Source organism: Tenrec ecaudatus, chromosome 17 (assembly GCF_050624435.1).
Source record: "Tenrec ecaudatus isolate mTenEca1 chromosome 17, mTenEca1.hap1, whole genome shotgun sequence".
NCBI classification, from domain to species: domain Eukaryota; kingdom Metazoa; phylum Chordata; class Mammalia; order Afrosoricida; family Tenrecidae; genus Tenrec; species Tenrec ecaudatus.
The window spans coordinates 51430449-51453091 of NC_134546.1; the positions used below are offsets into that span (position 1 = coordinate 51430449).

A 22643-nucleotide genomic window follows, 5' to 3' on the forward strand; every position below is an offset into this window, starting at 1 on the left:
GCAGAGGGGGGTCAGGGCGGCCTCTGGGAGCCTAGGCTATGGGGGTTGGCAGGCAGGGCCTTGGCACCCTTCGATGAAGGTAACCCCACCATGGAGTGGACCTCTCCTGGGCACCGGTTCAGGTCCCCAGAAAACAGAGTCAGACCTCATTCCTGCCCTCTGGGGGTCACAGCCAGACCAGACAACCTCGCTCCCGGCTGTGCTTGCAGGACACAGAGGGTGACATGGGGGTACCACCAGGAGAGTCCGAGGAACTTCTCAGAGGGGCAGGAGAACATTCTAGACAAAGGGAACAGGTGGTACAGGAGTGGGGATCAAGGAGAAGTGCCATCTGTTGGGGGCCAGCCGAGACTCAGCAGTCGGGGGCACCCAAGGCTGGCAGTAGCAGAGATGGCGATGGAGCGCAGCCTCTCCTGCCCTTTCCTGAAAGGCCTTGTTTGGGAGGTAGGTCTGGTTCTTTATAGATCAAGACACCTCTCTCGGTTAGCACACCCACAGCCACAGCCACCACAAGCACACACACACACACACACACACACACACACACACATGCGCGCACTGGCCTGAAGGCCCAGGCTTTGAGGCAAAGACCTTTGAAAAGCCTTTGAGGCTGCTCAGATTCCTCTCCGCAGGGGTGAGAGGAGAGGAGGCAGAGGGCAGTCGCAGCAGAGGGCACAGGGGGTGGGCAGAGCCCCCAGGAGGCTCCATCACCGAGTGACATTTACTGTGGCTCATACAGCACCGGGATGACACACGCAGCTAAGCCGGTAACCAAGGGAACAGGCTGCCTGAGAGTCCCGCATGCCACACTGCAGATGCTGAATGTGGGATCCCAGTGGGGGGTGGGGGCCGAGCGGGAGGGCGGGCAGAACCCATGTGATATAAACCTAGGGTGACCCCCATTCTGATTATCAAATGTGATGCAGGGCTGTCCTGAGAAATCCGGCCCTGGCCTTCACAGGGGCCTGTCAGAGAGAGAGAGAGAGACCACAGGAACTTTCTTTTTTAAGAGAAGACCTGTGACTTTTGGGGCTCTTTAAAGAGTCAAGGTTAATGTCCCTTATTTGATAGTCATCCCTACAAAACTGAGTCCCAGAGAGGCTAAGTGTTTGAGGCCAGGATCTTAGCTGGACTTTCAGTGTAATCCATCAGCTCTGTCTCCAGGGTGTAGACCATGAGTCGCCCAGGTGGTGGTGGTGGTGGTGGTGGTGGTGGTGGTGGTGGTAGTGGCTGCTGTGGAGATGGCTGCAGCTCAAGGCAACCTTACGTGCCACAGCCCAGTGTGGTCTCCAGTGTAGTTGAGTCTGCTATTGGGCGATTGTGTCGATCCATTTCACTGACTCAAGCCATACTCACTGCCAGCACATTGATTCCGACTCACAGCGACCCTATAGGACAGAATATACTTCTCCCTGGCTTTCTGAGACTGTAACTCTTTACTAGAGTGGGAAGCCTCATCTTTCTCCCTCAGGATGGCTGGTGGTTTCGAACTGCTGAACCTTGCAGTCAGCAGCCCACCAGGTCACCATGCCTCCTTTCTATTTCACCGACTCAAAACCCAAAGCCACTGCTATGGAATTGACTCCGACCCATAGCAGCCCTATAGGACACAATTACCCCTGTGGGTTTCCGAGACTATAGCTGCTTGTGGGACTGGGAGCCCCACCCCACCCCCTGTCTTTCACCTGCGGAGCAGCTGGTGATTTCAAGCTGCTGACTTCGCAGTTAGCAGCCCAGTGCGTACCACTATGTCCCAGGGCTCTTTCTCGTCTTCCTGAAGGGCCTTTAGTTTCATTGATAATTCATTCCCCAAACTAGGATGGCCTTGAGGATGACGATGGACACAGGGGAGCCGAGGGGAAGCAGTGCAGTCCTGGGCGAACTAACAGTGCTGTTTCACCAAAAGGAGGGGAAGGGGGCTCTGCTACTCCCAGGGTGGTCTGTGGCCCTGCTGCTTGGGCATCAGCTAGAAGCTTGTCAGAAATGCAGCCCCCCCCCCCAGGTCCCACCCAGCCCTCTGAATGGCAGTCTGCCTCCTAACCGATGCCCAGGTATGTGCATGAAGGCTTGAGGAATGCCGACAGAGCAAAGAAGGCACCCTGGTGGCTCAGTGGTTAAGGACTCTGCCGCTCACCCAAAGGTCACTGTTTCGAACCCACCAGGCGCTCTGTGGGCAAGACACATGGCTGTCTGATTCTTTAAAAAGATTGGGGAGGCAGTTCTACTCTGTTCTGCAGGGGGGTTCCCAATGAGTCAGAGCCAATGGAGGGGCCACAGGTTGTGCAGGGCTGGCTTTGTTGAGAAAAGGCTCTCTCAGTGACTTTATTAGCATGGGAGAGGGTGGGTGTAGCAAAGAAAGCTATGCATGTTGTTCCACAAATTTGTTCTGGTTTGTGTTGGTGACAGACACATCAGTGAGTAGTGGAGGCAGGTGAAATCCTTCCCCCTGTCCCCACCCCCACCCCCAGGCTCAGAAGTCTCCATGAGGGAAGAGTCGGATGTTGATCCAAACCAGAGCGACGACGAGGCCTCACCAACGAGATCTCCACCGACCCCCAAATCCATCAAGAGCAAAAACTCGTCAGGTACAGCTCACCCCGGCTTCTCGGGGGCGGGAAGGGGAGGCGCAGATGACGGGGTCATCCCTTGGGCTTCCTGAGGGACTCCTAAGGACAAGAATTCTGAAACTCCAGAGCCTAGAAGGGAGACTGGGTACCCCAAATTGGCTAGGCAGACCCTACTTGTCAACTCACCCTAGTCAGCCCCCATCTTCACACAAGGAGAGCCCCTGCGTCAATCTGGGGAGACTAGAGAACCAAATCCATGGACACACCTATGTGTATAAGAAAGAGATTTGTATACAAGAGCGATTGAGAAAACTTCCCAGCCCAGTCCAGATCAAGTCCATAAGTCCAATATTAGCCCATATGTCTGATACCAATCTATAAAGTCCTCTTCAGACTCACGAAACACATGCAATGAAGCCAAATGCAGGACGATTACAATCCAGTGAGTAGAAAGCCTTTGGGTCCAGTGGCGTTGTAAGCATCTCAGTGCTGGCAGGGGTCTCTCTGGCTTCTCCAGCTTCAGAGGTCTGGTTGCACCTATGTGGCTTGTCTTCTGCAGTGTCTCCCAGAGAGTGACAGAGAGAGAGAAGTGTCTTCCGCCTCCAAGGAGGAAGTACCAGATTTCCCAGAATTCTCAGAAGGCCACACCCACACAGAAGTTTCATTGACTATCTCCAGATTGACAGCCTAGACTCCACCCCTACACTCTTACTCCTTAAATTGACACCAGATTAGGTGACTGCCACTGCCCCCCAGTATCTTATTCACAGAACATCCAGATTCCTAATCTCTGGTTTCACCTCTAACTCATGCCGGGCCCCTTACAACCTTATGAAGTGGCTACCTGGTCCCATTTTCAAATGAGGACAAAGACCCCAGAGGAGACACTGTAACCGGTTCACCCACCCAGTGCTTCACACCAAGATCCTGAGAATCTCTGGGTGTCCAGTTCCCATAGGCACCTCACCACACAGGTGCTGGGAGACACCCAAGGTGGAGAGCATCCTCACAGGGCCTCACCTCCAGGGCAGCTCCCCAGCCCTACAACTGCCTGCTCAGAAGCTCTCCTCCTGAGCCCCAAACTCCCCCAGCAGAAACCCCACAGGTAACCAGATCACCAAGCTTCAGACAAACTGCAACCACAGAGAAGCCGATCCCATGGGGATCCAAATTTCAGAAATAACATTTAGGTTTTACAAACAAATCATTACAAATAATAATCAACGGCAAACTATTAAACATGGGATTCTTTTAAAAATGAATTAGTAGAGAAGCAAAGAACAAGCCATTTATTCTTCAAGGCGTCGGGGCGCCCACTTTGTCCTGAGCACCGTTGCTTCCCGGAGCCTAGTGAGCCGGCCTCGGACGGTCCTCGGTCGGCGAGCAGGACCATCAGCAGGGGTGCTGTACCAACAGCAGCCATACTCCCTGGGTGTTCTGTGGCTGTTCACCTGAGGCAGTGTCCTGCCGTCTCTGTCGTCCAGGTGTTGACAGCCCCACGGTCCAGAAGCGATCACCGAGGCTCAGAGAGGTGAAGTAGCGACCTGAGGACCCACAGGCAGCTAGTGAGGGGGCAGGGATTAGAGTTTTCCCGGAGTGCCACTGCCCTCTTCCTCGTACCATGCCGGGTCCAGGGAAGGCTGAGGCCGGCCTCCATCCTCTTCGCAGAGTTCCCGCTCTTTTCCTATAATAATGGAGTGGTCATGACTTCCTGCCGGGAGCTGGACAGTACCCGCAGTGCCCTGTCGGCCACTTCCGCCTTTGCCATAGCAACCGCAGGAGCCAATGAGGGCACCCCCACCAAGGAGACGTACCGCAGGATGTCCTTAGCAAACGCAGGTTCGTATGGTTGGGGCGGTGGTCGGCCTGACAGGGCCCTCCCCCAGGCAGCCGCACTCTGGGCTGGGGATGGACCTCCTTGGGAGGCACAGGCCCCAAGAATTTGCACCCCTGCGTGGATGTAACACGCCTGCTTATGAAACTAATGTTCTCGCACCCAGAAGCCAACCGTCGGCGAGGCGGGGCCGCAAGGTTTGGCTCTTCCACAATCCTTCCCTTGCACCAGCACATAACCTGCCTGCCCCACCCCCTTGCTCTGGCCTCCCACCCTCAGCTCCATCAGAGGAGCATTATTTGTCCCCTCACTCCACACAAGCCCGCCCTAGTCTTCAGCCACCCTGAGCTTACTGCCCTGCCCCATCCTTGGCCACTGCTGCTGCCTGGAGCCGCCTTCCTGCCCATGACCCCCCTTTCTACTTAGTAAACTTCTACACAAGCTTCCCAGCCCATTGCCCTGGGGAGCCTCTGTCACCCCATCACCCAGGGAGGACGCAAACTGTGTGTGTCCACCTAGAAGCCGGGCTGCTCAGCCGCCCTCCCCGCCCCCCACCCCCCGGGGTGTTGTGAGATATTTGATGCCCCTGCCCACCACTCTCCCCATGAAGAACAGCCCCAGTCCAAACCCCCACCCCACCCCCGCTGGGGTCCAGATGCAGACATGAGCCAGGCTCTGTTTCTCATCAGCGTGCCCCCTCTCCCCTCTGCCACGCGCGCTGCCAGGCTTCCCCCCAGACCAGCGGAACGGCGACAAGGAGTTTGTGATCCGCAGAGCAGCCACCAACCGCGTCCTGAACGTGCTCCGCCACTGGGTTTCCAAGCACTCACAGGTGGGTGGGCCCCTGCCACCCTAGATAGGGACGCTGAGGACCCAAAAGCAGGTGCCCTCTGAGAGCAGAATGACCCAGGGGGTCATCTCAGGGTGGCAGGAGGGAGGAGGCGTGAGGGTGCCACCCCGATCTCCTTGGGGGGAGTGGGGGAGGAGGACCAGAGCAGATCCCCTGGGAAGGACGAGGCAGCTGTCTCCCTACCTCTGTGTGCAGCAGGGCCCAGGGTCCCAGTGTGCCTCCCAGGGTCCTGCCCGAGGGCTGCAGCTGCCTTGGCCTGGTCTTGTTCCTGTCCTCGTGTGTTTCACCCAAGGACTCCTTATGTCCCGCCATACACCCAGCAGAAGGGAAAGCGGGGCAGGCCCGCTGCATGGGCAGATAGAAACCATAACCCCCTCCCCTGTCTTGGGCAGGCGGCTTGAGTAGCCCAAACCACCCAGCATGTCTTCCCACAGGACTTTGAGACCAATGACGAGCTCAAATGCAAGGTGATCAGCTTTCTGGAGGAGGTCATGCATGACCCCGAACTCCTAACCCAGGAGCGGAAGGCAGCAGCCAACATCACCAGGTAGGCCAGGCCTCTAGCCCTAGCCCCTGGGCCAGGACAGGGTTGGGGTGGCCAGGCAGAGCCTGATCCTCAAGGGCTCCCTGCCCAGATCTAGCAGGGACAGACACATAGCCAACCCACTGGGTGAGACCAGGTCTGAAAAGGCAGGAGGCCCAGGGTGAGGTAGCCCTAGAAGGGGGCCTCACCCACTCACCCGGCCTGGAGGGTTGGTGAGCTGAGTGCTCATGGGTGGCCCATCAAGAAGCCAACAGAGAAGAAAAGGGCAAAGGGTCTCCCAGGAGCTTCACGGTGTGGGGGCGACTTTCAAAGCCCTCCTCTGACTGGGGCAGGGGGCTGCTGGAGAGGTGAGGTCCAAGGGCAGGCTCATCAGCGTCCTTGTTCCCAGGACTCTGACGCAGGAGGACCCGGGCGACAACCAGATCACCCTGGAGGAGGTCGCACAGATGGTAAGTCCGGCCCACCCTCTCGGAAAAACCACACCTGTCCTCCTGGGTGGATCCCCACTCCCTCCCCGGAGTGCTGGGTGCCCTGCCCCAGAAGGCAATGTTAAGGGTAGAAGAGCCCCCCCTCCCCTGAAGATGCTTCTGTGGGGACTTCTGTGTGGCGAGTGCTTCTAACTTGTGGAAGGACCTCCCAAGGAGCTGTCCCTTGGCGCCTCCCCTCAGTGGCATATGCCATACCTGCCACGGGGCTCTGGTGTCTTGCTCAGTGGCTCCTGACTGGTCCTTGATCCTCCAGAGCACAGGACCTCTGTTCCTTCCGTAGCTGCCAGTCCCTGATGGGCCCCAGAGTCCACAGAGGGCCTGTGGTGCTAGAGCTATGTGAGGTGCCCCAGCGGCCTCTCCAGAGAGCAGACGGGCCTCGGGAGGTAGAGTAAGGGCTGGGTCCCTGACTCAACTTCCAGATAGCCCTCCTTCCTAGACCACATGAAAAAGGGGGCAGAAGCACCAGCTCCACCTTCCCCAGGGTGCAGGCTTTGCAAAGAGGGGCCCCATCCTCCTCACCCCAACCTCTCCAGATCCTCCTTGACCTCTGCCCGCAGCCTCTCCCCAGACCAGGACGGGCCTTGCCGGCTCTCTGAGTGCAGCACCAAGTCACCAGCTCAGGACACAGGAAGGAATATGGCTGAGCTACCTGATGGTCATGGTGGTCAGCCAAGCAGAGCATCAAAGGAGCTCGGGAGGGAGTCCCTCCATGACTGTGAGGGTGGCGCGGGAGCAGGCGGTGTTGGTGCCAGTGGACACCGCAGCTCGATGCGTAGGAACCATAGCCCCAACAGCCCACCTGCTAGCCTGCCTTCACCTGCTTCAGAGGCCAGGGGCTCCCGCAAGTGGGCGCGCACACAGGTGTTCCATCCCCGGGGTGCAGATGGCCCTGCTGCTCCCGCCCCATGTCCCCTTGGCACCTCAGAACTGTATTAGTCTGGGTACACTAGAGAAACAAATCCACAGATACACATATGTGTATAAGAAATATTTATATACAAGAGCAATTGAATATTGAGAAAACATCTCAGCCCAGTCCAGATCAACTCCATAAGTCCGATATTAGCCCATATGTCCGATACCAATCTATAAAGTCCTCTTCAGACTCACACAACACATGCAATGACGCCGAATGTAGAAGATCACAGGCCAGTGGGTAGAAAGTCTTTGGATCCAGTGTCATTGGAAACATCTCAGCGCTGGCAGGGGTCTCTGCATCAGGGTGGGCCCATGTATCTTGTCAGCTGCTGTGTCTCCCAGGGTGTGAGCAGAGAGTCTCCCACCTCCAAGGAGGAAGTACCAGATTTCCCAGAATTCTCAGGAGAAGGCCATGCCCACACAGAAGCCTCATTAACCATGATCCTATTGACAGACTAGACTCCACCCCTTTACTCATAATCCTCTCAAATTGACAATTATATAACTACCACAGAACTCATCATTCCCTGAAGCAAGTGTCCCCTACACCCAAACCCCTGATTTGGGTCATTCTTGACAGGCGTTGCACCCCCACGCACGCTTCCCGCTGCACCTGGCCTCTCTGTACCCGCTGTTCGCTGTAAGGACATTACGGTAACACATGTGGAGAAGCTGAACTGCACTCTGTCTCCCTCTCCACTCACATGACTGGAGTCTCCTTCATCGGGAGCTGCCTGAAGCCAGCGACTCTCTGGGGTCTTGTTCCCCGTCTGGCACAAAGCTAGACACTGACCGTTTGCTGAGAAAATGCAAGAGTGGGAGGGAGGGGGATGCTCAGTCTGGATGTTCTCTTGATGCCATCTGGACCCTACTTCCTTTGTAGCAGGTGGGGAAGGGCTCTTGGGCGGGCACACCGCCAGACCGCTGAGGCTTCTGGGCCAGTGGAATCATGGGGACAGAGACACCACAAAGGCAGAAGCAGTCCCGGCCATGGTGTCCAGTGCACTGATCACCCTCTAGTATGGCCAGTGGGCCCTGGAGACAGGAGAGGGGTCCTTGTGCCTGATTCGACCTCAGGGGGACACAACCTTCCCCTGTTTTCTCCACCCCCCCTCCAGCCCCCACTCCCCCCATCCAACAGGCCACCCCTGAGGACTTTGTCCCCCAAGACCACCTCTGGTGGGCCCTGCTGTGGGCAGCGCTGGGCTTCTCTGAGGCAGAGTCCCTGAAAAGTGATAACCCTGGCTGAGCCTGGCAGGTTTCAGACACATGGTCACCACAGGAAGACCAGAGTGACTTCAGGCACAGGACTGGTGCACTGTGGGAATAAACACACCTGGAGTCCACACCTGCTGCGGGGTGCTAAAGGGAGGATTCATGGTTGAATCATGGACCCAGAGAGAACCTAACAGGAACAGGAAATCACAGCTGGGAGTCAGGAAACCTCAGCCTGTCCAGGGGAGGGGCTTGGCAAGTCAGTCACACACAGCACACGCACAGACATGCACAAAATGTACACACATCACACGCACAGACCACACATGCACAAGCATACAAAAACACACAGCACACTCACAGACACGCACGCATCACATGCATAGACACACACATGCACAAGCATACAAAAACATATACACAGCACATACATCACACTCACAGACACCCACATACATACAGCGGGTACAGAAACAAACACCAAACACACATGCACAGTGAGACACAAACGCACCATACACACATATCACATGCACACGCACAAACATAGAAACACAGAGCACACACACATACACAGATATACACACAGAAACAAACACATCACATGCACATACACACCAATCACACATACACACACACACATGCACAAACATACACGCACATACACAGAGAAACAAACGCACCACATGCACACATCACACACACACACAGGGGCTTCTGATTCTTCGATCCACTTTCCTTCATCCCTCCATCCTAGTCCCTCAGAAAAGCCTCCCTAGTCACTGTTGTCCACTCCCCAACCAGTCAAAGCGTCCCACGGAGAAATGACCAGAGCCCAACAGCGGCCCCTCCCAGACCTGACGCAAGCCCTTGTTCCGCTCAGGCTGAAGGCATGAAGGCCGAGCCTTTTGAAAACCACTCAGCCCTGGAGATCGCAGAGCAGCTGACCTTGCTGGACCACCTTGTCTTCAAGAAGATCCCCTACGAGTAAGTCGGTGCACGCCCGGCTCCCAGCACCCTCTCCTGGCTCATCCCTGAAGCAGGTGCTGTCAACTGCTAGAGTGCCAACTACAGTGCTTAGGACTGCAGGGGTGAGGGAAGCCTCCGCCCCCCTTGTCCGAGGTCCGCTCCTCACAACTCACTCTCTCTCTATCTCACACACACGTATCCAGAAGCACCTCAAACTCCGAGCTCCGATTCTAGAATATCTGTTGAGAACAGAGTGTGTGCTTGAGGATGCACATAATCCTGTGAGTGAGTGAATGTGCACCCACAGGCGGCGGCAGCACACACCCCACCGCCTGAAGTGGAGTGGGCCTCTTGGGAAGCTGCTTCGCTCGGGTGAGCACTGGAAACCTCGAGCCACGCTGAGGATACAGATGAAGCTTTCAGCCCTCATGAAGGGTTACAGCCTCAGAAACCGGCAGGGCAGTTCTGCTTTGTTCTGTGGGGTCTCTGTGAGTCAGTCAACTTCCCAGAAGTGAGGGAGTCAGTGAGTAGAGTGAGTGAGTGAGTCCAAAGCCGGTGTCACAAACCCTTGCCTGTTGTCAATCGCCCCCACCCCAGTATTCCTCACTGTAATCACACTGCTCCGCTGATCCTGCCTTCTCATGGAACAGAACTGCGAACCCCTTTTCAAACCAGTGCACCCTCTTCCCTATCGCTGCACTAGGCCGTGAGCTGGTTTCAGTTTCTCACGTTCATACTTAAAGCTGGGGCAGGCATTCTCATAACTAAACATTTCCCTGAACTTCTGGCAGTTTCCTTTCCAGAAGTGGGACCAGCAGACGTGAGCCCACGCACCCTTGTAGGGCTTTCTATCCCCACCTTCCAGAAAGGCGGCCTCACCTGCGTGCTCCCGTGTCCTGACCAGCACAGGTGTTGCCTCACCTAGGCTATGGAGCCAGCACTCTGGAAGCCTGCCACATCAGGGCATGCTCCCCCTAGAGGGAGAAGTGGAATGTTTTTGCAAGCGCAAATCACCTCCCCAGGGACTCTTCCTGCCCAAGGGACCCGGCCCAGGTCACTCTCTCAGTCACTGTCAAAGGAGGAACTTCTGAGAAGTACGAACCCACCTGGGACTTTCCATGAAGTCACCGCCTTGACTGTCAGGCTCTTTGTGTGTGGCCTTCTTGCCTCCCAGCTCCCCACAAAGGCAGCCTCACGTGACATCCCGGGCCAGAAAACAAGACCCACAAAACCTGATGCACCCACCACACGTCACCCTCTAAGAGGCTCCCACCGCACCCCAGCTTGCAAGGTGCCTTCCCAGGCTTAGCTCCATTCATCTTCCCGGTAACACGGTGTGGCATCATTATTCCCATTTACAGAGAAGGAAACTGAGGCCCACCTCCGGGATATGACTAGAGCTGAACTTGAACCCCGGGTCCCTTCTGCTTCTGCAAGCTTCTTCAGACAGTTCACCCTCAAAAAGGACCACCCCCAGCCTGGGAAACAAAGTGACCAGCAAGGCAAGCCTAGCCTAGCCCTCCGACCTGGTGTTTCTCCCTTCCTTCCCACAGGGAGTTCTTCGGGCAAGGCTGGATGAAGCTGGAGAAAAACGAAAGGACCCCTTACATCATGAAGACCACGAAGCATTTCAATGATGTGAGTAAGGCCCGGCAGCACCTTCTCACGAGAGACTCTCAGGAGAGCTTGGGCTACAGGCCCGGCCAGGCCCCTGGTCCATCCCAGTCCACCACCTGAGTGGCCTTTGTCTAGCTACTTCTCCTAAATCGGTTGCTTCTACTAGGCGCAGAGTGGTCTGTATAGGTGATCAGGGCAAGCATACAAAGGCGCTGGCTCTTCAGCCTAGACCATTGACAAACAACTTGCTTCTAATGTGTACATTCTTACCCAGAAACCTCTGAGCTCCTGAACTTGGGGCTCTGAACTTCAACTCCCCTGGAAGGGGTGTTTTGACACCCCCTCCCCCCCATCGCCCTTTCTTGCCTTTTGCTTGGGGTAACATTAAATAGACCAGAGGCCACAGAGCTGAGTCCTGACCAAGACTGGGTTTCAGCCAAGGTCTCATCAGGGTGCCTGAGTAGGATCAGGATAACACAGTAGCCATTGCTCCCACCCCCTCCTTCTAGACCCCCCCGCCCCAACTTTCCCCAGCAACCTTGAGCTGAAACCCAAAAAGCAGCCCCACGGGCGTTGCTGGAAGGGCCTGGTTGACTGATTAGGACACTAAGCCCTGGCTCCTGGAGGCCCTCAGGAAAACATGAGGGCAGCAGAGAATCGGAGGTCACACAGGGCATGGGGCCTCTGGCATAGCGGCCACCCCCCACTCCACCCTCATCTCCCACTCCCAGACAAGAGTCACGCCTGCCGGGAGCATTCGCAAAATGACCTCACAAAGGAATGGTTCCCCCAGACTCCGCTCTGTGCCTCACGGGCTTTGTAATCTCATTGAAACCTCACAGCAACCCCAAAAGGTGGGGACTGGTGTCCCGTTTTTGATAAAGAAACTGGGGGCGCAGAAGCACACGTGGCCAAGTTCTCAGAGTGTGTGTGGCAGCTCGTAGTCTCCTGTTGCTGACTGAGACATATCTATAACTCTGCAGGCCACTTGCCCAGCTTTGCCCAGACCTAACCCCCAGAGCCACGGGACCACGCCTGGCCCTATGCCAGCCTTGGTGGGATGTCAGCTTCCCTGAACTTGCTCAGCAATGCGAGGAAAGCGCCTCGGGGGGCAAGATTCCACTCAGTAACTGCACGGAGGGCTTGCTGGCCCTCGCTCCCTGCCAAACACACTGCATCCTGGGAGGGCACCCCCACCCACCCACCATGACACTGCAGCCCAGGAGAGGAGCCCTGTGGGGCCTGTCCCACTGCCCCTCAGTGAACAGTGGTTCCTGTGTACCGAGCTCATCATGAAAGTGAAGACCCACGTGTCTCCAGCCCCCAGGAAACCCACGTGAACACCAGATCTGACCACACGGCACACACCAACTTGAACACAACTTACACACACCTTGAACCAGGCCAAAAAAAAAAAATTATCCCTCTCCCTTCCACCATCCAAACTGGTACCCAGGATTCCAGTGACTGAAAGACAAGAATCCGGCATTCCCATTTGATTGGCCTTTTGCCCTGTGCTGGCTCTGTGCTAAGGGCCCCCGAGGATCATCTTGTTTACTCTTCTTCATCTCCTCTTGTGAGGAAGAAACAGAAGATGCTCTGCGGCAAAAGTTCATCCCCAAGGCTGCCCAGCAGGAGACAGGTGCAGTCAGCCTCTGAGGCTGTCCTTGTGTGTTAGTCTGGGTGGACAAGAGAAACAGATTCCTAGACATATGTGTGTAAGAGAGAGCTTTAAATCTAAGAGCAATTGTACATTAAGAAAACATCCCAGCCCGGTCCAGACGAAGTCCAATATTACCCCATGTGTCCATACGAGTCCATAAATTCCTCTTCAGACTTGTGCGACCATGCAATGAAGCCAAATGCAGGAAGAAAGATCACAGGCGAGTGGGTGGCAAGTCTTGTGGATACTGTGGTGGTGGAGGCATCTCAGCGCCGGTGTGGGTCTCCACATGGCTCCTCCAGCTCCAGCGCTCTATCAGTGCAGCTCCATGTGGCTTGTCAACAGGAATGTCTTGCAGGGAGTGAATGAGCTATTTCTCTCCTTTGCACATGAGGTCATCGAGCTGCAACCTGATTGACAGGCTGGACTCCACTGCTTTGCAAGTTGACAGGCGATTATGTAACTGCCACACCTTGTAACTACTTGGCCTTTGGGCATCTCTCTTAAAGTCCATTCTCTCACCCCCACCCCGCCCTGTCCCCAGAATGTGTGCCTTCATGCAGAGATGGTCGCGGTGGCCTGAAAGGCTGCTTTGCAGTCTCTCCCAGCAGTTCAACTTGTCTTCTTTCTGCCACCCTTACACCTTCCCATCATTGTCTTCGTAAGCGCACTGACTGGTATCTTCCGTGCGAGGGCCAGGTCTAGGGTGAGGCAAGCAGGGAGTGCAGCAGCCAGGCTTTAAGGATCCTCTCATTGTTTAGGTGCCTGTCCTTGCCTCCTAAGAGCCCAGGTAGCGTAGTGGGTTACCAGTTAGGCTGCTGACTATAAGGTCAGCAGTTCAAAACCTCCAGGTGCTTCTCAAGGGAAAGACGAGGCTCTCTGCTTCCATAAAGATTTACAGTCTCAGAAAACCGCAGGGGGCAGTTCTACCCTGTCCTGTAGGGTCGCAGTCAGTAGAATCAACTCGATGGCCTTGAGGGAGCGAGCACTTGTGTTCTTGGGTGCTTCGTTCCCCCCGCCCAAGCCCCCACCCTAACAACCCGGCTGGCAATATGGGTTAGGCATTGGTAGTTAGTCCCCCAATCCCCACCCCAAGGGAGAAAGATGAGGCTGCTGGCTAGCTCCTGGGAAAATTTACAGCCGGGAAACCCAAAGGAGCAGTTGTTCTCAGTCCAGAGGGTTTGCTGTGTGTCGAAATCGACTTGATTGGTAGTAGGGTGCCAGGCCCAACCCTCTGCAAACAGGGCTGAATGGAAAGGGTGAGAATGAGTCCTGTTCCTAATGTTAAAGGGATTGCTTTTAATATATCTCCAATTAGGATAATGTTTGTTTCTGTATCAGGTGAAGGAAATTCTTTTCTATCCTTGTTTGCTAATAGCTTTATCGTGAATGAGTGCTAAAATGTATATATGCTTAGATCGATAAAGTCTGCATCTGTTGAGATGATGTTGAGATCTCCTTTGTGGATATGGTGAATCCCCCTAACACTCCATCTTTGCGTTCCGGGGGAAAATCCACTATGATCATGATATAGTAAACAACCTTTAGTATGTGCCCATAACTTTTTATTTTCTCGTGTAGCATCCTCTTTCCTTTTCAATGAATTAACTTCCTAGGTAGTTTATAATTCTGATTGTTATTTTGAAGGTAATCTCCTTTTCGTTGTATTTTCTAATTAGTTGTAGTTGATGCAGGAGCCCTAGTGGCACAGTGGGCTATGCAGTGGACTGCTAACTACAAGGTCAGCAGTTTGAAACTCCCAGCCGCTCCACAGGAGAAAGATGAGGCTTTCTACTCCCGTAATGAATTAGTCTCTGAAACCTACAAGGGCAGTTCTACCCTATCCAAATGGACTCAATAGCATTAAGTTTAAGTATATTGGGGGGAAATGGAATTGAAAAATATTGGAAATTTTCCACGGACTTTTCAAAGCCCCTCCTACAGGAAAACCTTTCATTTGTACATATTGAGTATATGAGTGCATTGAGCATATTACGCTCTGTGATTTGATCTAGTTGTTTTCCACGCCCTTCTTTGGGGTTTTCGTTCAGGCAGGCCTATCGTCTGCACATAATGCTCTGTATTGTCTTTCCAGGACTTAACCTTCTCTTACTCTTTCCTGTCATTGCATTGGCTTAAAGATCAGTAACTTGATCGCTTCAGAAATCATCCGCAATGAGGACATCAATGTCAGGGTGAGCGCCATTGAGAAGTGGGTGGCTGTCGCCGACATATGCCGCTGCCTGCACAACTACAACGCCGTGCTGGAGATCACCTCATCCATGAACAGGAGTGCCATCTTTCGGCTCAAAAAGACATGGCTCAAGGTCTCCAAGCAGGTGCGAGCAGAGGGGGCTGGTCGCACTGCCCGCTTGGGGCTAGGCTGGGCCTGGGACAGGGAGGCCAGAGGGCTGTCCGCTGGGTATCCCCTGGATGAAGGACAGAGCTAGGGGCCAGCACTCCCCCACGGAAACGGGGAATCTCTTCCATATAACTAGGGAGTGGATATCAGCCCCAAGACCTGGCACTGGGATTCAGGACACTTTCAATCCCAACTTCATAATGAACACCCGCAGTGGGTGGAATAGGGCAGTGATTATTGATCCCATGGTCTCCTCCTTGAGTTGGGGACAGAAGAGTGGTACCTTCGTGGGGCTCTGCAGTGTCACTGAAAGAGGGGCCAGATGACCCTGCAAATCTCTTTAATGGTTCTTCATTTCACCAGCCCTTCTGGCCACCAGAAAACGAGTCGGTCCTCGTTAGGCTTTGGATCGTTGATCTTTCTTCATTCAGACATGGTTCTGGAAAACCTTCTAGTGGATTCTTCTCTGGCGTTCCCTGCACTGGGGCCATGAGAAGCAGCTCTCCTGGAAGGAAAGCACACTGGGGGGCTGGGGCCACATGGTACCTGTCCCAACCCCAGTCCATGTGGATGGAGGAGGCTAGGCAAGTCCCCCAACAGACTGAGTATACTCCAAAGGCATTGATTACTTAGCAGTCATCTCTAGAGTCTCCAGGTGGGTGAGCATGGGGCTCTATCTCCTCCGGGCCAGTCTGGATTTGCATACTGCGTATCCCTCATTGTTCTCTTGGTCACCAGGTTCTCACTAACTCCCCCCACCTCATGCCAATGGTAGCTCAAGATCGCCCCCCACCAAACAGGCAGATGGTCCTCTAACCCTGTCTATTTAAATAAGCAGTGAGGCTCAAGATAGCTCTCTGGTGTGCCTGTCTTTTGTGTACTCCAGCCAGTAACACCAGGGCAATGATTTCGCTGGTCTTGCACCCCCATAAGGATGGTCCTCACAGAGAATCTGGGAGCAGAGGAAGCACATGAGCTGATGCCACTCTTGTTAGTGGGCTTCTTCTGCAAAGAGCAGAGACTGGGAGCCAAGGAGCTCAGCCCTGCTGGCACGTCGGCCACAGAGAGCATGTGCTGCTGTGCACTGAAGTCAGGAGTTGAGTGAGGCTGCTTCCAGGCCTCAAACTCATCTGGGCCGATTTGGCCTGCCACGGTTCAGGCAGGCCTCCTTCGGGGTTCCAGAGGCCCACTCGGGGCCGATGGCTTGCTTGCTCTGCGCTCTGCCATCCTGATGATGCCATCTTTTCCTGAAGCGTTCTGGTCTGACTCCATGTTCCCATCCCCCTGGAGGGTGGTTTCTGGACATACACACACACACACACACACCCCATGTGATGAATACCTTGGCCGCATTCTCTATCACTATTCCCTTCCTGGAATTTGGAGGACCCACCGTGGCCCTCTGAAGATTTTTGCATTCTCTTTGGAGAGTCAGGGCCTGTGGCTTCGATCTTCAAAGTCCCTGTGTTAATAGTGTCACATGTGTGTGGCACTTGGCTTCCAGAGCTCCGTTGGTCCCAAGATCCATGGTCACGGCCTGGTCAGCACCAGCGAGGGATGGCTCCCCGTCTCCCTACAAGCATTCCACAGAAACTTAGGACCAAGAGAAAATGGTCACATTCCCTAGAGGCCCTGAGAGGTGCCCTGGTGGCATAATGGATAATCCGTTGGGCTGCTACCCTCAAGGTCAGCAGTTTGAATCCATCAGGCACTCTGTAGGAGAAAGATGAGGCTTTCTACTCCCATAAAGATTTACAACCTCTGAACCCCACAGAGACAGTTCTGCTCTGTCCTGAAGGGTCGCTATGAGTCGGAATCAACTTGATGACAATACATGGTCCGGACCTGAAATGCACCCCGAGTATTATCGCTCTTTGAAACGTGCCAGCTGAAACCAGAAAAACGTGATGTCTAAATCCAGCCCCACCTGTGACCAGAGAGCTAAGCAGTCGGGTTCCAGGTGGGACTTGCGGCTCCATTCCTTTCATCTTCCAGCCCCGCTCTGTGCTGTATCTGCGCATACAACGTTCCCTTGGAAAGGATCCGGTGACCATCCTCCGGGGGGGGGAGGGGGACGGGGGGTGCAAATGGCTAATAGGGTTTTGTGCATTACCTCTCCCAGAGACACTTGTATTTTGGTGGAGACAAAGGTGCCTCTTTGGCCAGCAGTCTTTTTTTAACCTTGTTCCCCGCCATTGCCTTCTCATGAATTTGGGAGAGAACAGCTCTGGTCCTCCTGAAGTTGTCCCTTGGGAGAACAAGAAGGGGCGGGTTGGGAAACCACAGGATCATCTTTCTTCCTGGCACTGCCTCCATAGGCCGGCTCCTTGTGGTCCCCAGCTTCAGGGATGTCTTCCCGGGACCCCCTATCTCTGCCCACTGACTCACGTTGGAACACACATTTTTATGCTTGAGCTCTGCAGTCTCCCCAGCACCACAGCTGCTTCCATTGACAACCCGGGGGGGGGGGCACATGGAGCAAGTAAGAAGGTGAGAAATCCAGGTCTGCTCAGCTAAGGGCCACAGATTGGCCCCAGGTGTATTCAGAAAACCCACATGTTCATGACCTGGAAGCATGGCAACACCTCACCCAGGGTCACCTGGCCACCAGGGCCTCCGGGTCTACTCAATCACTCACAGTTCTAGGCCAGCTGAAACAGCACAGCCCTCAGGACCTCGCCTCCATATTTCCAGATATGGAAACTGAGGCCCAGCAGGTGAGAGGTGTGCTGGCCTGCCCATGGGTGTACACCAAGGGTGAGGGACAGAGCCCAGTGAGACCCCAGTCTCTGGGCAGCTCACTGCTCACATCTAAGCTCACACCACGCTGAGTCTTCTCCGCACGTGGGTGGAAAAGACGAGGGGAGAGGGACACAGCTCAGACCCACCACCTCCTTCTGGAGGAACATGGATAGCTGGGCTTCCAGCCTCTCCCTCTCACCTGAGAGCAGGTGTTCCCAGCAGACGTAGCGGCGTCTGCCCTGGACTCGAAGGTCTTCTTGGCTCTAGGCTCTCTTGACAGTTCCAGAACAACGTTTTTGTTCTCTTTCAGCCGGGTAAGTCCAAACTAGCTGGCTATCTTCCTTCTCCTTGTTGGTAATGGACCAGGTGGTTCCCTTGGCCCTCCCTGGTCCTGGAAGGAACCCACGCTGATCTCTTCTTCCATCAGAACGATGAGTGACTTACACTTCCTATGGGCAGATGTTTAGGATAAACATTTCACACACACACACACACACACGAAGTGTGTGCTTGACCCCTACGGCCAGCGTCCTTTTCAGACTGAAGGGCATTTCAGGGCACCTGGTACATCACCCTCCTTCGTCATGGTCTCCCCATGACATTCTGCATTCTGACTGCTGAACTGGAGAGGAAGTCAGTGGATTGATCGTTTCACAAAGGAGAAAATTGAGAAGGTCAGGGATGGAGGCCTGCCCCCCCGGCCCCCCAGGGAGAGGTGAGCAAAGCCACACCGGCCAGCACATTGTCCTTGCCACACACAGCTGACTTCTAGACAGTTGCCATCCACCGGAAACTCTGCTTCAGGCCATCATGGGCAGGCAGCCCAGCTGGTCACTTAGCAGATTTTGTGGTGGGCGTGCCCTTCTCCAGCAAGACCTTTTCTTCCTGGCTGACCAGATGGGGGGCTCATCCTGCCGCTTGTCCTCTCAGTGATGTTGCCAGAGGGTGAAATGGAAGTGTGAGAGGACCACCAATCCCCTCCCTGGAGGGTAGTTTCCTGAGAGTGAACGTGCTGGTGAAAACTCAAGTTGTGTATCAGGCCCAGGGTCCCAGGCCATGACACCCCCCATCCTTACTCCCGTGTTTCTGAGAGGCTAAATCCAAAGCTCAGGTCCCCACGGCCCCTGCCCGTGGGTTGCTCAGTGGTGTGTGCAGGAGCAAAGGCACGTTGACCAAGGAGGCCAGGGCCCCGGGCCCCAGAAAGCCCCCCACCCAAGACCTGCCGGGCCCTGCACAAGGCAAAGCGAATGAGGTGCGGCTCCCCCTCGCCTGCGCCGTGGAGGGGAGCATGCTGGAGCGTGGGCCAATGCGGGAGCCACGTGTGAGTAAATGCTTCTCATTCCTTCTAGACAAAAGCTCTGATTGATAAGCTCCAAAAGCTTGTGTCATCAGAGGGCAGATTTAAGAATCTGAGAGAAGCTCTGAAAAAGTAAGTGTGTGTCTTTTTGTCACTGACCTTTCTAAAGCCTAGAACCACCCTTGCAGGGCCATGCACAGGCTGCAGCAGGAGGTCTGTCTGTCTGTCTAGCCACTTGACCTCTAGATGCCCTTGCCCCAAAGCCCAGGTCAGCTTGGCCCCCCCACCATCTGCCAGGAAGTTCCAGGGCCCCGGTGGGGGCAGGGCGGTGTTCCTGAAGAGGCACATGCGCTGTGGGAACTCTGGGATCCCAGCAAGCTGAATGACCATGCTCCGCATGCATGATGCCTGCTTCCTTGATTCTAGAATCCACATTTTTCCCTTTACATCGTAATATTTCTGACATCAGGTTGTCTCTGAAAATGGCAACGTGTTCACTGATTGGGACTGCCTTCCCTTGTGTATTTGAGGCACAGTCAGCAAATCCAGAGAGCACTCTCTAAACAGTGGCATCTTGGAATCAAAAAAACACCATTTTTCCAATAGTGACTGCAGGTAGTTTACAAAGAGCATCCTGGCCACCCCACCGCATTCTCTGGCTGGAAGGGTCCCTTCCCCTTACAGAATGGTCCTTGGGCCACGCTAACGCTTCGTCCTGGCCACTAGCAGCCCTCTCCAGTCGGGAACAACAACACAAATATTGAAGACATTTCAGAGGTCACCTGGGCAGAGGACCAAAATAGCCTCCATCATGGAGAGCCAGGGCTACAGGGCAGCTTCTCAGAACACCCTGTTCTTCAGCCCAAGAAACGAAGGTCTCGTGCCAGAGTCAAGGGGCATATGACCGAGTGACCGAACTAGGACTGAGCCCAGGCCAGCCTCCAAGGCCGGTACCCTCGCATTACCCAGGCTGCCTCCCCTAAGGCCCCAGGAGAGCTGTCCCAGGGCAGTCCAGCCCACTGCACACTCAAAGGCTGCGCTCGCACGTGAAGCATGGAATATACATTTAGCACTCCCGTTCTTCACGTGTTCCGGGCTTCTGAACTCGAGAATTACCTCCTCTACCTGCAGCCCCTGAACACATGTTCCCATTGGTTGGTCCCCCACCTGCCACATTGGCTGCTCACTAGGCCTCGGAGGGACCCCGGAGACCCCTGGGCTTCCCTCTCCTAACTATGGTGAGGAAGCCAGAGAGCCCTGCAGAGTTCGCCTACTTCCCACAGCTGGGGGTTGGGACAGTCAGACCTGCCACCCCGGCGGAGGTTAAGGAGCACCGCGCCCCCCGGCCGCTCTGCCAGCGGGCTGCCTGTTCTGGTCTTCTTGCTATTCTTGGTCTGTCCTGCGCCAGCTCTGTGTGCCATTGCCTCCGACCATCTCCACCCTGTGTCCTGAGACAGATGTTGCGCCCATCTGTGCTGTCTGGCCATCTCTCTTCCGCCCGGGCTCCCTAGAGGCCCTGTGGACTGTGCTTGTGGGGAGCTGCCCCTCATGCATTCACCAACTTGTCCGTCAGTCCGTCCGCCCCCTGGGGGGCGTGGCAAAGAGGGTGCTGCTCCATCTGCCTCCTTCACATGCTTCCTCGTCTGCCGCAGCCTCCACCGCTGCCTCCGTGGTCCCCATTCTGACTGTCTGCCCCCTTTCAGGGTACCTTGGAGCCTGTGTGAGGGCCTCTCCCAGACGCCCTGGTTCTCCCAACACAGGGCAGAGGTGACCTCCAGGCGCTCTGGGAGCTGAGGGCTTTATGCAAACCAGGTTCTTGCCTGTGGAGACTTGGGAAGACGGGGAGGAGGACACGTGGGTTTGCACCTTTCTCCCACGGCGCTAAGGTCTTCACGTAGCGACGGGCGGACACTGCCCTGGACCTAGGGGTCTGCTGGCCTGGCACGGGGGAGTGGACAGAGGGATGGAGGCTGTTGTCTGGCAGCCATGGTCAGTGTCCCATCTGGACAGGGAGCCCTGAGATGGGCCTTGCCAAGTGGCTTCTCAGCCCTGTTGCTATGCCCCAGGCATCGTTTCCTGCCTGGCATTTAAAACTTTATTTTGTGCATGTGCCCCTATTTAAGATTGGCCTTACTGCCTTTACCACCCAAGGCTTCACCCCCAAATCCTCCATCCTGCCTTCCCCCCAGCCACGCTCACCAATACTAACTAGTCCACCTACAACCCCGTCTGCATCCCTCCTTCCCCCAAACCACAGCGTGGTGAAGGCCATTCAGACCAGGGCCTCCCCTCACTCTCCCAGTGACCAGAGCACCCTCCTCGGCTCCACACTGAAAATCCGGCAGAAAGATGTGGTCCTGAGCACTTCCGGCACTGAGTCCAGTTCTACCGGCCTCATCTCCTATCAACCCCACAAACAGTTGAATAGCCTTTCGCTTGAATAGAAAGCTCTTGATTTGGAGAAACAAAAGGGACAGGGGTTGGGGCCAGGCTGCGGCATGAGAAGCTTGTCCCCAGTGAAGGATGGGACTACTAGTTATGGAGGACGGAGGCAGCCAGCTGACCGTCAAGCCCATCCCCGAGGCAGCCCATCCAGCCCAGTGGCTTTGTGAGTGCAAACGCTGAAACTGTAGAGTGTTGGGTTTTCAGGGGCTCCCTTCCTCTCGCCGTTTCTAGCTCATCTTCGGCCTCTGGTCAGGGAACAAAAGCCTAACAAGTGAAGCCATCAGTGTCAGGCCTGCCTGGGAGAGAGTTTGGGCGTGGGTGCAGGAGCATAGTCCAATAAAGCAAGTCCCTCCTCTGGTTGGGTTTCCCAATGTCTATCAAAGGCATGCTTACCTTCCGGGGTGAGGGGGGCAGGGGGGCTTCCAAAGGGCATAGGGAAATTCCATTCTCGTTCACTTCCATTTTCCCACAAACTTTTTGAAGCCCCCTTGACCGTGGGTGTCTTTGGAAAGGAAGTATCAATAAACAGCCTTCTGGCAATATTGTGAGAATTCTCCGTGAACACATGCTGTGGGAGAGATGTCGCTGATAAGCCTTTAACATTCGATTGCCACATGCCTTTCGCTGGCTTCTTTAAAAATACATTCTCTTCAAAGAACCAGAGGAAAAATGAGGCGTGGCTGAGAGATTAAGATTGAATTCCACTGAATTCTTCCTCCTTCCGCATTTCCCCATTTTACGGCCCTTTCGATCGATCGCAGAGAGGCACTGTGACTGCCGCAGGTTAAGCACTGTAAAGGCCAAGGTTTGAAACCACCAGCTGTGCCTTGGGGGAAGAGATAAGGCTTTCTACTCTCCTAAATGGTCCCTTCCTGGAACCCTTGGGCGCAGTTCTACCCTGTCCCAGAGGACCTCTGTGAGTCCCAGTGAGGGAGAGAGTGCACTGCCCTGCACTTCATGTCAGAACCTTGACCCTTGACCCCCAGGGACACAGCCCACACAGTCCCAAGTGCTTCCTCTGCTCCTCCCTGAGTGCCCTTCTCAGGGCCCCAGGTGGGAACAGAGAGGCCTACCAGAGGCAGCAGAGCCTTGCAAGACAGAGCAGCCTGCCCCACCCTGGGGTGAAGAAGGG

The 22643-nt window shown here is 55.0% G+C and overlaps 1 protein-coding gene across 1 annotated transcript in view; it reads left to right on the forward strand.

The window, feature by feature from the left end:
* RASGRF1 (Ras protein specific guanine nucleotide releasing factor 1) overlaps positions 1-22643 on the forward strand; it is a 101748-nt gene that overhangs the window by 75249 nt on the left and 3856 nt on the right. The window contains exons 16-24 of the mRNA XM_075535770.1: positions 2469-2585; positions 4236-4406; positions 5127-5233; positions 5686-5798; positions 6184-6244; positions 9300-9403; positions 10939-11023; positions 14807-15004; positions 19119-19198. Coding sequence (XP_075391885.1) covers positions 2469-2585; positions 4236-4406; positions 5127-5233; positions 5686-5798; positions 6184-6244; positions 9300-9403; positions 10939-11023; positions 14807-15004; positions 19119-19198 — 1036 coding nt within the window. The remainder of the gene's footprint in view (positions 1-2468; positions 2586-4235; positions 4407-5126; positions 5234-5685; positions 5799-6183; positions 6245-9299; positions 9404-10938; positions 11024-14806; positions 15005-19118; positions 19199-22643) is intronic.